The sequence below is a fragment of the Amblyomma mixtum genome, chromosome 10 (genome assembly GCF_055824585.1).
Source record: "Amblyomma mixtum isolate Tamu chromosome 10, ASM5582458v1, whole genome shotgun sequence".
In the NCBI taxonomy this organism is placed as follows: Eukaryota; Metazoa; Arthropoda; class Arachnida; order Ixodida; family Ixodidae; genus Amblyomma; species Amblyomma mixtum.
This window is the reverse complement of record NC_143021.1, coordinates 24,111,802-24,124,081: the sequence shown is the minus strand read 5'-3', so window position 1 is coordinate 24,124,081 and position 12,280 is coordinate 24,111,802. Positions and strand designations below refer to the sequence as shown.

The 12,280-nt window shown below is 51.3% G+C and overlaps 1 protein-coding gene across 1 annotated transcript; it reads right to left on the bottom strand.

The window, feature by feature from the left end:
- Positions 1-1,129: 1,129 nt before the first annotated feature.
- Positions 1,130-2,377, bottom strand: LOC149325381 (uncharacterized). Its single transcript, XM_089564257.1, has one exon. It carries the CDS (start codon positions 2,375-2,377, stop codon positions 1,130-1,132), a length of 1,248 nt encoding a protein of 415 aa, XP_089420383.1.
- Between the last annotated feature and the right edge of the window lie 9,903 nt (positions 2,378-12,280).

Genomic DNA, 12,280 nt, shown 5'->3' with positions numbered 1-12,280 from the left:
CTCCCTGATACCGTTTTTCTTCGATAATTTCCAGCTTTTGCTTTGTTTTCTTGATGTCTTCCATAAATATGCCCGGTTGTTTGCATTCTTGAGCTAACAATTTTTCTAGCATAACTTTGAGCTGCCTTTCTTGTAATCGTTCTTCGTGCCTTAGAACGGTGGACCGTTCTGTAGCCTTCATTTTAATGTCTTGTTTCGCTAGTTCCCACTGCAACCCGACTTCGTTTTTTCTCTCCCTCTCTATTTTATTAATCTTTTCTACCACGGCATCAGTGAAAGTTTTGTCACTTAGCAGGTTAGAGTTTAGTTTCCATAGGTCCCACGAAAAGCTGTTATTTCGCTTCTTCGATCCTACAGAGCACTCGACTACACAGTGATCAGAGTAGGACACAGGCAAAACGTTGTACTTATGACATTTCGGCAATAAATCAAGTGACATGTATATGCGGTCGAGGCGCGCGTGACTGACACGTTGAAAGTGCGTGTATTGCACATCGCGTGCGCCCTCTAAGCATTCGGCAACATCTTCCAAGGCGTAGTCGTCTATCATTTGATTCAAAACCTCAGTACTTCTGTCCCTGAAGGCTCGGGTGCTACTCTTATCGCGAGCGCTCAAAACACAGGTAAAGTCACCCATGAGAACTATTTGTTTGTCGGAAAGAAGATACTGTTGCAGGTTCTCAAAAAACGTTGTCCTGTCTTCCACTACCTTTGGCGCATAAATGCATAGCACACGCCACTCAACGTTGCAGTACAAAAAATCGCATACTACGTAGCGGCCCGATTGAGAAGAAAAATACGCCTGTATTTCGAGTCCAGGCAAGTTTTTCACAAACACAGCACACCCAGCAGAGTTGCCAATCGCATGGCTCACAATTGCATAGTACCTCGACGTGAATCGTTGCACCATGCCTCCAGTCTCCACCTCCCCTTCCACTTTGGTTTCTTGAACGGCTAGTACATCTATGTCTCTGTCCGTCAAAAGGCGGAGCACTTGACTCTGTTTTCGCTTCCCGCTCATGCCCCTTACGTTAAGCGTGGAGAAATTAAGGCACGACTCCGGATACATTTTGGTAGCGAAAAAAAGAGGCCGGAAGCATGGTGCTTACCTTTCACGCCTAGCACTAAGCTAGACGCCGTCTTTTGCCCCTGAGTCATCGGGTGGACCAGGGTCACTCTGCTGCGGTGCCGGCTGATCGGCCGGCCGTCTTTCCGTCGCGACATTTGGCCGCGGCTTGAAAGGTGGTCGTCGTACTGGAGGTGCTTTTGCAGGCGGCTCCTCTGCGTTAGTCGCGGCCGCCTGGTCTTCTTCACTGTCGGTCTGTGCGTGGGAGCGTTTTGCGGGGCCGGAGACACTGGCCACGAAAGTGTTGTCCTTTCGCGTCGCGGCCTCACAGTCCATTTGTTTCAGCGACTCGTCAAGCTGAGGGCTCCGACCCTCAGTTGACGCTCTTTCAGCTGTCTCGGGTGATACCGCTGCCGCAGTCTGCGTCTCCGCGCTGTCGGTCACCTTGTTCTCTTCCCCCATAGACACCGATGAATGCTTCGTCGCTGCCAGCCCTTCGTCACCTCCGGCACCCTTCGCAGCAGCTTCAGCCTCGTCTACATCCATCAGCAGGTCTACCGACTCGTCCCTTGCCGTCGACCCTGTCGCCGCTGCGTAGGTCCGCACGCAGTCCGCCGCAACATGACCGTACCGTCTACATTGGGTACATCGCGGTACCTTGCAATCCCTGCGGACGTGGCCCTTGCCTCCACAACGCAGACATTGCATTGGCCTTCCGGGCACGACAACGAGAGTCAGCTCTCCCGCGACTCGGATTTGGTGCGGGAGGTCGTCCACTTTCATGCCAGCTTTCAGCTTCATGAGCACGGCTCTTGTAGTCGACCCTTTCTGGTGGAAACCTTGAACCCGCCAGCGCTCCCGAGTGACTTCGGTAACTGTTCCGAATGCCGCGAGGGCCGTCCTTATGTCTTCGTCTGCCACGCCATGCAACATCCAATGCAGTCGCAGTCTCACCTGTTGGTCTTCTGGGTTGATAATGATGCACCGGCGGTCTTTCACCTGAACCTCCTTAAAGGCGAGAAGGCGCTTCGTTGCCTCCGCGCTACTGAGAGTCACCGCCCAGACGTGGTTCACCTGATACGCCCCCAAAGCCACCACGTCGGGGAGCGTACCAGTCTCGACCAAGGCTTCACGAAAATCTTCGACCCGAAAGGGCCTCGCACGCACGTCACCATGCAAGAAAACCGTGTTTAACACGACACGCCCGGTGGGCAGCTGCGGCAAAATAATCTGGTAGTCGTTATCATCTTTTACATCTAGCCTGTTTCCGCGGCCGTTAAGGGCCGCTGTCGCCGCTCCGTGGGAGCTCATGATCCTGCGTCCGTCACGCTCGGTGGCCGGAAGTAGAATCCCAGCACGCTTCCACTGCGCCACTCTGCTTTTTTCTCTTTATTTCCGGATACTTACACAGTACAAAATCGTACACGGAAAAATTAAGCGAACTCACAGCCAAAAGTTCACGTGGAAATGATAGTAATAAGGAAGCTGTCATCCTTAGGTGGGATGACGTTGTCGTGTTAAAATTCTCTCAAATGGATCAAGGGCTCTAATCTTGGCAGCCATTCGGGAACTGTACGCTTCAATTTGTGCATTTCAAAAAACGCATGCATACTTTCACGAAAGTAGAGCCTTGCAGGGCGAGCATCGGGGTCTAAATGAAACCCAGCCATCCGGGACCGCCAGAGGCTGTGCAGACCGATTAACATGACGGTATCCAGAGGCACGCCATCTTCGTTATCTGTTGACAGGAACCTGATGCTACGTGTATCTAACGGTAAGTCTTTTTTAAGGGTTCTTTGCAGCACGTCCCAAAAATAAACCCCCTCCCAACAGTGTAGAAAAACATGATCTATTGTCTCAGGCTGTTTGCATATTAAACAAAGTAACCCCCATGGCAGAAAAAAGCCCCTGTCCTCAAGAAATGTTTTTACCGATAACGTACCAGTATGCAGCTTAAAGAAAAACGTTTTTACTCCGGGGGAAACTGGCATCCTTTTTACCCGCTTCAATACATCTTGACCCGGATAGCCGCTGTACAAGGCTCTGTACACGGAACGGAGAAAAAGTCATCGCATACATCCTTATACAATTTTTTCCTATTGACTGAGCACAAATATTCAACCGAAAAACGAGTTGTCAAAATTCTGACACTGTTTACGACCTCTCTTAAAGAACCAAAGAGGCGCCCTGGCATACTTTCTGTGGCAACAACAAAATTTGGCAACGCCCGCACGAGCCTTACTTGGCAAACAGTGCGCAGAAATGGATCAGTGACGTCGCGGAAGAAAAGGAATCTGTTTACGAGCTGTCGTGCGAATAAGTGTGCTAGCCCAAGACCCCCGTCTTTGACACTCCGAAACAAGTTATCCCGTCTACACCTTTCCCAATTCGACGCCGAAACAAAAGCGGCAAACACCCGATGCAGCCTCTGAATGTTTAACCTGGAACAGTGAAGCGTTTGCATTACATACCACAACTTGGCCACAAAAAACAGATTAGAGACCGTTGCGCGTGCAAAGATAGACAGCGCCACACCGCTCCATTTGTCAGCCTTCTCACGTATTTCTTGGGCTTGGTCGCGCCAAAATGGCTCACTGTCTTCATAACAGTCTAAAGGCACACCCAAATACTTAACCGGTGTTGTGACCCAAGCCACGTTGGCAAACGTGCAAGGCGTCGATGGCCACTCTCGGTGCCAAAACCTTAGACACTTTCCCCAATTCACTGGACTTCCAGTTGTCGTGCTGAAATCTTTCACGGCATCGACTGCCACGCTAACGCTCTCTCTGTTCGCACAGAAGACGGCTACGTCATCGGCATACGCCAAAAGTTTGACCTCCGTCATGTGGACTTGGAAGCCCTGTACATCTTCATTCTCAAGGATTGACAAGCACGAAGTTTCAATATAAATGCAGAACAGAAGCGGGCTGAGGGGGCAACCCTGACGCACCGAACGCCGCACGTTTACGGGTGCACCGAGTTCCTTGTTGACAATTAATCTTGTAGTGCAGTTTCGGTACGCCAAGGCCACGCCCCCACTGATAACAGAACCCACATTAATGTAATCTAGAACTGCAAACAAGGCATCATGTGAAACACAATCAAACGCTTTTTCAAGGTCGAGCTGTAGAACCGCGACGCTACCGCATGTTGCGTCACAACACTCCAGTACGCATCTGGCCTTATGTATGTTGGTAGCAATGGCCCTTCCCTTGATGCCGCAAGTCTGGTGAGGCCCAACAATCTCCTTAATAACGGTCTGTAATCTGGCTGCTAGTACTTTCATTAGTATTTTGTAATCAACATTTGTTACGGCTATTGGCCTCTATGACGTCACCAATCTCAATTTCTCAGTTTGTTCTGTTTTAGGGATTAGTACAGTATGTGACGACGAAAAAGAAGGCGGCAACAAGTTAAGATCGTAGCCTTCGTTAAATACTGCAGCTAACAATGGGGACAACACTTTTTTAAATGCTTTATAAAAAGCAGCGCTCAAGCCATCAGGCCCTGGCGACTTCCCTGGATTTAGATTATCAATGGCACGCTCAACTTCATGTTCGGAAATCGGCAGCTCCAACCTTTCTGATGTGTCAGCATCTAGTCGTGGCAAGGAAGAAAGAAACACGCGCTTAAACCTGTCCATGTTCATGTCGCGAAATGCAAACAGTTGCTGATAGTACTCCTAAAACGCACGTGCAATGCCGTCTTTATCTGTCACGAGGTTGCCGTTCCACTCTATCTCTTCTATGTCGTTTCGACGACCATGCGCTTTCTCGAGACCGAGAGCCCGTTTAGTGGGCGTCTCGCCTGCTGCGCATCTTTCGGCCCTGGCGCGAACGAGCGCTCCTCGATATCGATCTTCATCTAATAACTCAATTTTCTTTTTCAGTTTTCTGATATCGTCATTATAGACCCCTGGCTCTTTGCACTCGTGCTCTATTAACTGATTTAGTGTCGCCCTTAAACAAGCTTCTTCTCGCTTTTCGTCATGTCGAATACAACTGCCTCTTTCTATAGCTTTCATCTTAATTTCTTTGCACCATTCCCACTGCTCTCCAATGGTGGTGCAAGGCCGTTGTTCTATCTCTTTAAGCTTCCCTGCAATTATTTCAACTAAAGCTTCATCTTCTAAGAGTTTGGAGTTTAGCTTCCACAGTACCCACACAAATTTTTTCCTTCGGTTTCTAGGGCCGATTGTAGATTTCACAAGACAGTGATCCGAAAAAGACACTGGCATAACGATATAATTTTGGCATTTCGGAATCGCATCCAACGATAAATAATTACGGTCGGGCCGGGCATGACTAGAACCTTGGAAATGCGTGTATTTCACGCTGCGCGCTCCCTCCAAACACTCCGCTACATCATCTAGAGCAAATTCGCCAACTAGCTGCGACAAAACATCCGTGCTTGCGTCTCTAAAGGCGCGGCTACTTGTCTTATCTCGAGCACTTAAGACACAATTGAAATCGCCCATAACGACGAGTTGTCGCCCACTATTTAGATATCGCTGGATGCTCACGAAAAAATTTAACCTTTCATCAGCCGCATTCGGTGCATAAACACAAAGAACGCGCCATTCGCTGTTATGAAAAACGAAGTCACAAACAATAAAGCGACCTTGCATACATGAAATCACTTCTTGCACTGTCAGTCCTGGCAACTTCTTAACGAACAGAAGGCACCCGGCCGATGTGCTAACCGCGTGACTAACCGCCACATCGTACCTCGACGTGAAACGCTGCACCATGCTCCCCGTGTCCTCTTCCCCTTCTATTTTGGTTTCCTGAACCGCAAACACGTCCACGTCCTGGTCCGTTAAAATACGGTATACTTGACTTTGCTTTCTTTTCGATGCAAACCCACGGACGTTAAGCGTTGCTACGCTCAGTGACGGTTGCATCGCCATTTTCGTACTTTAGAAGGACGCTGGGAGCATGGTGCTTACCTTTCGCGCCTAGCACGTCGCTAGACGCTTCCAGAAGTCCCGCCGCCATCGTAATTATCGGGCTGGACGTGCTGCGAGAGGGGCTTTTCGGCCGCCCTCCGGCCCGTCGCGACGTTAGGTTGCGGTCTGAAGGAAGGTCGTCGTCCCTGCACAGTTTTCGCTGGTGGTTCCTCGGCGTTGCCAGGGACCTGCTTATCCGCCCCGTCACCGGCGTCGGCGTGCGGGCGCTTCGGCGCACTGCCAGCGCTCGTTGACCGGCCGCCGTTCTCCGCATTGGTGTTCTCATCCGCCGATGCTGCCGGAGCACTTGTCCCTTGAAGGGGCGCTTCCTCGCTCACAGGCACCTCCGAAACAACGGATGGCAGTACCTGTTTCTTGTCCACGCCCTCGCCCGCCTCTTTTTCAGTGGTCGTCGGAGTTGTCACGCTGGGAGCCACCGCAGAGCTTTCCACACCATCGGTCCCCTTGGCTGCTTCCTCAGCCTCGACGACGTCCATAACGTCTTCCGGTGTCTTCTCTCTAAGCGCTGGCACCTTTGCGGCAGCGTATGTGCGGACACACCCATCTTCCGAATGTCCGAAGCGTCGGCAGCGTGAGCAGCGAGGTATCTTGCAGTCACGTCGGACATGTCCGCTTCCCTGACAACGCAAACACTGCATGGGCCGCCCAGGCACGACCACAAGGGCAAGCTCGCCGGCGACTCTTATCTGGTGGGGGAGGTCGTCCGCCTTCATTCCAGGCTTCAGCTTGAGCAGAACTATCCTTGTGGTGGAGCCCTTTTCTTTCACTCCTTGCACTCGCCAACGCTCACGGGTTACCTCCGTCACGTTCCCGAAGGCCGCAAACGCAGTCCGGATATCTTCGTCGGCGACGCCGTGCAGCATCTAGTGTAGCCGCAGTTTCAGCACGTGGTCCTCGGTGTCGAATATAAGACACCGGCGTCCTTTAACTGGAAGCTCCTTGAAAGCCGCCAATCGCTTCGTTGCTTCAGCGCTGTTGAGTGTCACCGCCCAAACATGGTTGATTTGGTACGCCCCCAACGCCACAACGTCGGGGAGCGCACCCGCTTGGGCGAGGGCGTCACGAAAGTCTTCGACCTTGTAGGGCCGCGCTCGCACGTCGCCGTGCAAAAACACCGTGTTGAGAACAACACGTCCTGTTGGCAGAGTAGGCAAAATAATCTCGTAATCCTTATCTGCTTCAATGTCGGACCTGTTTCCGCGGCCAGCAAGGGCCGCTATCGCCGCTCCACCGGAGCTCATGATTCTGCGACTGTTCACTGGTGTGGCCGGAAGTAGAATGACTGCGCCACTCTGCTGGACGAGGAGAGAGAGAAAAGTACCACGTATTTCAATTTAAATCAGCTGGGTGGCCAGACAAACGAGTAGGTCACGTGAAAAGGAGGAAGAAAAAATATAGCAGAGCGTGGTTTCGATCCACGGACCTCTGGGTTATGGGCCCAGCACGCTTCTAATGCGCCACTCTGCTTTTTTTTCCCTTTATTGCCTGATTTCGGCAAGAACCACAGTACACAAATACACTTACAGAGAACAATGAGCAATAATTAACAACACTATCCGCCTGGTGGGGCGTGGCTTCGTCACGTTAAAACTCTTTAAGTGTCACCAAAGGCTCGACTCTTTCGAGCCAATCGGGAGCTTCAGGAGCAAGTTTCTGAACTTCAATATACTTATGCATGCACTCCCGAAAATAGATCCGTGCTGGCCGTGCATCAGGGTCGCGATGATATCCTGCCATTCTTGAGCGCCAAATACAATGGAGGCCCATTAGCATAATAAGGTCAAATGGTGTCCCATCCTCACTCTCTACAGGCAAGTACCGAATACCATGAGAGTGCAGCGGTAATTCCTTTTTTAAAGTCCTTTGTAAGATGTCCCAGAAGTATACCCCCTCCCAACAGTGCAAAAAAACATGGTCTATTGTTTCAGGTTGTTTACAAATTAAACAATGTGATCCCCAAGGTAGAAATAAATGCTTCCTTTCCAAGAATTCCTTTACTGGTAGTGTTCCGGTATGTAACTTAAAGAAAAAAGTTTTTGCACTTGGCGGCACCTGCATCGCCTTCACGCGCTTAAGTACGTCGCGTCCCAGGCCTCCATTGTATAAGGCCCTGTACATAGGTTGTGGAAGAACTACATCGCACAAATCCTTGTACAACTTCTTTCTGCTAACAGAAGATAAATATTCATACGAAAATCGAACAGACAGGAATCGAACACTCGCGACAACCTCTCTAAAGTAACCAAAAATACGTCCCGAGAAACTTTCGGTTGAGACAACAAAGTCCGGCAGTGCATTTCCGAGCCTTAATTGGCACACAGTACGCAAAAATGGATCGCTTACATCGCGCACAATACAAAATCTGCTTACAATCTGCCGCAGAAATAAGTGTCCCAGACTCAGGCCACCGTCCTTCACCCGCCTAAACAAATTGGTCCGGCTGCAGCGTTCCCAGTCAGCAGCCCACACAAAAACGGCAAAGACCCAGCGCAGTCTCTGTACGTTCATCCTTGCACAATGCAACACTTGCATCACGTACCACAGCCTAGACATAAAAAAACAGATTACACACTATGGCCCTTGCGAAAATTGAAAGATGTCGCCCTTTCCACCTCTCCACCTTTTCACGCGTGGCTTGCGTCTGCGCTTTCCAGTACGAATCGCTATCGCGATAACCATCCAGTGGGACGCCTAAGTACTTTACTGGGGTCGTCACCCAGGACACGTTTGCAAAATTGCCGGGCTTCGTTGGCCATTCTCCGTGCCAAAGCCCCAGGGACTTTGACCAATTCACTTTACTACCGGTGACCTTGGTGAATTCTTTTACGCATGCCACGGCCTCGGTTACACCTTCCCGATGTACTGTGAACACCGCGACATCATCCGCATAAGCCAGCAGCTTAACTTCTGCCGCCTGTAGCTGGAAGCCTCGAATTTTTTCACTTTCCATGATATTCAAACATAACGCTTCAATGTATATGCAGAATAGAAGAGGGCTGAGGGGACAACCCTGGCGCACCGAACGCTGCAGGCTAATGGGGGCCCCCAAACTCTTATTTACAATTAATCTTGTCGCGCAGCTCCGGTACGCCAAGGCCACTCCCTCGCAAATAATGGATCCTACATTCACATGGTCGAGTATGCAGAACAAGATATCGTGCGAAACACAATCAAATGCCTTCTCAAGATCTAGCTGAAGGATGGCTACACAGCTATTTGTGTTATCACAACATTCCAGCACACACCTCGCTCTATGAATATTGGAAACAATCGAGAGTCCCTTGATCCCACACGTCTGGTGGGGACCGACTATATCTTGAATTACTGACTGTAGTCTACGGGCTAAAATCTTCATGAAAAATTCAGGGGGCACTTTGACTGTCTAAAGTGGGTAGAGGCGGAAGCGTTTTCCGCACCACCTTCGCTGTTTCTGTGGTACTGGTGGCGCCACATATATTTGAGTACTAGTTACTATGTGATGGCAAATCACTAATTAATTACCCCAGCCATTCTTCGGGGTCGGCGCCAGGCGAAGCGTCGAAGGTTGGTGGCACCCGGGGCTGGTGAAGAATGATTGGAGTCGTCGTCTGGGGCAAGCTCATGGTAGACGTTGCGGCTGGCTTCCGCTTCCGGGTAGGGTCCGGCAGATTCCCGAACTCTGGTGCGTCCCCTTGAAGGCGTCGGCTAGCGCGGTGGACTGGACTCAGGTCCTGCGGTTGATGACTCAGAGGGCTGGCGTCACGGCTTGTAGGGGGTGTCCGGAACATGGGAGGCTACCCCGCACCTCCACCAGATGTCACGTTGTAGTGACGGCAGTCCAGTGGTCAGGAAGACACCAGAAATACTTGCAAATGAAGCTCTTTATTTGGGCTGACTTGCGCCCGGAAAACAACTGAATCACTCGGCGGCTGCGTAGAAAGAGAAGTTTATTTTTTCTGTTTTAACATAGAAAATACAAAACAAAACAGATGAACTTAATTCTCTGATCAGTCAAGCACATGCGCAGTGACGCAGCACTGAGCACGTCAGTAATGCAGTAAAAATGCCGATACTCGACCGCCGCGCAGGACGATAAAGTATGTCGACCATTTGCGCAAGAACTCGGCCTCGCTCATTGACAGAGCGTCCATGCATGCTTGTTCAAAGAGGCGCGTGCGCAGGCGCTGCAACATTGGGAACATTGTTCTTTGCGGACGCCCATTTAAGGATGCCACTCCACGCTTCCGCCACAAAACGAACATGCCGACACACAAGAGCATATTTGTGAACAGTTCGCGTGAACTAGTGCGCGCTTCGAGGCGGGTTAAAAACATGCGTGGCACTAATGTCCAAAAGGTGCGCGCAACTACACACTCAAACATTGTGTGCTGCAAAGTTTCAAGCAGACCGCACTGCGGGCATCGGGCGGAGGGCGCCACGCCCCACGCCGCAAGGCGGTCTCTTGTGGGCAGGACCCGCCAGCCTCGCAGCCAGCCGAAGTCCCTGACATCTGCAGGAAGCGTAGCTGAGGTCAGTTGGCGCCAGCGTGCCCGTCTCGTTTTCTGGAGTTGTTCGCGGGTCAGCGCAGCGACCGTTAGTGCTTCACACATTCTGGAGGGCGGGGTTTCATCAACATCCAGATCGGGCACGCTGGCAGTCAACGACGTCAGTGTGCGACGCACATTAACGAAAAATGCCGGCGGCTGCTCGGCTGTAGGGCCAACCACGTGTTGTGAAAAAAAACACGTTACGCGCTGTACCCAGAAAGTATGTGAGGAGTGTTCTCCCGGGATAGTCTGGGTTGCGTACAAGATCTCGTACTCCTCGCAAGGCGAGCACATTGCACATGGTGCGGATACAAGGTATACCAAACCCACCCATGTACGATGGAAGGCGCATGAACATTCGTGACACAAGTTCGGTTTTGCCCGCCCAAACGAAAGAGCCACAGGCCGAGGTTAGCCTGCGCGCAAACGTGCGCGGTGGGTTTGCGACGCGGGCGACAAAAAAACATGCGGCTAGGATTGTGGACTTAACTATATAGCAGCGCTCTGCCATTGAAAGGCGGAAAGTTGACGCCACCGAGAGGCGTTTCTCAGCGTTCGTGCGGAGGTTAGTCCAGGTTTCGCGGGCTACTTCTCCGCTGGCGAGGAATACCACTCCCAGGACTTGCACTCCCTGCACCCACTCCACCTCGCCCGCAAGGTTCGGTGTGAAGGTACCAAACCTTAGTGCCTTGCTTTTTCCCCTGTTCAATAGGGCCCCAGATATCTCGCTGTACTCGAGAAACAGCCGCGAAAAAGCGGCGTAGCTATCCTCGTCCTTGAGGAAAAGCGACACGTCATCGGCGTAGGCCGATACCTTGATTTGGCCCTGGCCAGGCAGAGGGAAGCCGCGTATGGATGGGCTGTCGTTAATGCGCCGGATGAGTGGATCCAGGCACAACACGAAGAATGTTGGGGAGAGAGGGCATCCTTGCCTTATGCCCCTGGTGACTGAGAAGGGAGCGCTCTGGTGGCCGTTTACGGAGAGACGAGCGTTCAGGTCTGCGTAAAGTAAGCGCAGCCTGCTGACAATTTGCGGAGGGAATCCGAAAGCTTCAAGGACTCCGAACAGATACGAGTGTTCCACCCGATCGAATGCTTTCGCCTGGTCTAGTGAAACAAAGCACCCGCTGAAGCCCGTCCTGCTGGCAAATGTGAACAGGTCTCTAGTGAGTGCCAATGCATCAAACACAGAGCGGTCAGGGACGCTGCTGGTTTGAGCCCGGTGGATTAGGTGAGGTAGGATCGTCTGCATTCTTGTGTTCAGTAAAGATGTGACTATTTTGTAATCTGCGTTTAAGAGGCTTATGGGCCGCCATGCTTGCGGGTCGGAGGGGTCACCGCCCGCTTTCGGAATGAGTATGATGCGACATTCGCGGAAAGAGTTTGGACGTAACCCATCCGCGAGGAAGCCGTTGACCATCTTCAGGAGCGCTCCTTGGATCTCGTAAAAAAAGTTTGAATAAAAACTTGTTGGAATGCCGTCTGGACCGGGGGCAGAGGCTGCATTCATACTCTGCAGGATGGCGTGCAGCTCTGGGCTTGTGGCTGGTGCGCAAAGGTTTTCCTGCAACTCTTCAGCTACTCGTGGCAAGTTTCCAAAAAAACTTTGTAGACGCCCGTCATAACCATCTTGAAGATGTAGCCAACTGTCCGTAGAGAACAGGTTCGAAAAGTGGCTTGCGAAGATCGTGCAGATATCGGCCGTGGTTTTGCTTTGGG

Coding starts and splice junctions, on each gene's coding strand:
- LOC149325381 (XM_089564257.1), bottom strand. CDS start 2,377: ATGAGCTCCCACGGAGCGGCGACAGCGGCCCTTAACGGCCGCGGAAAC.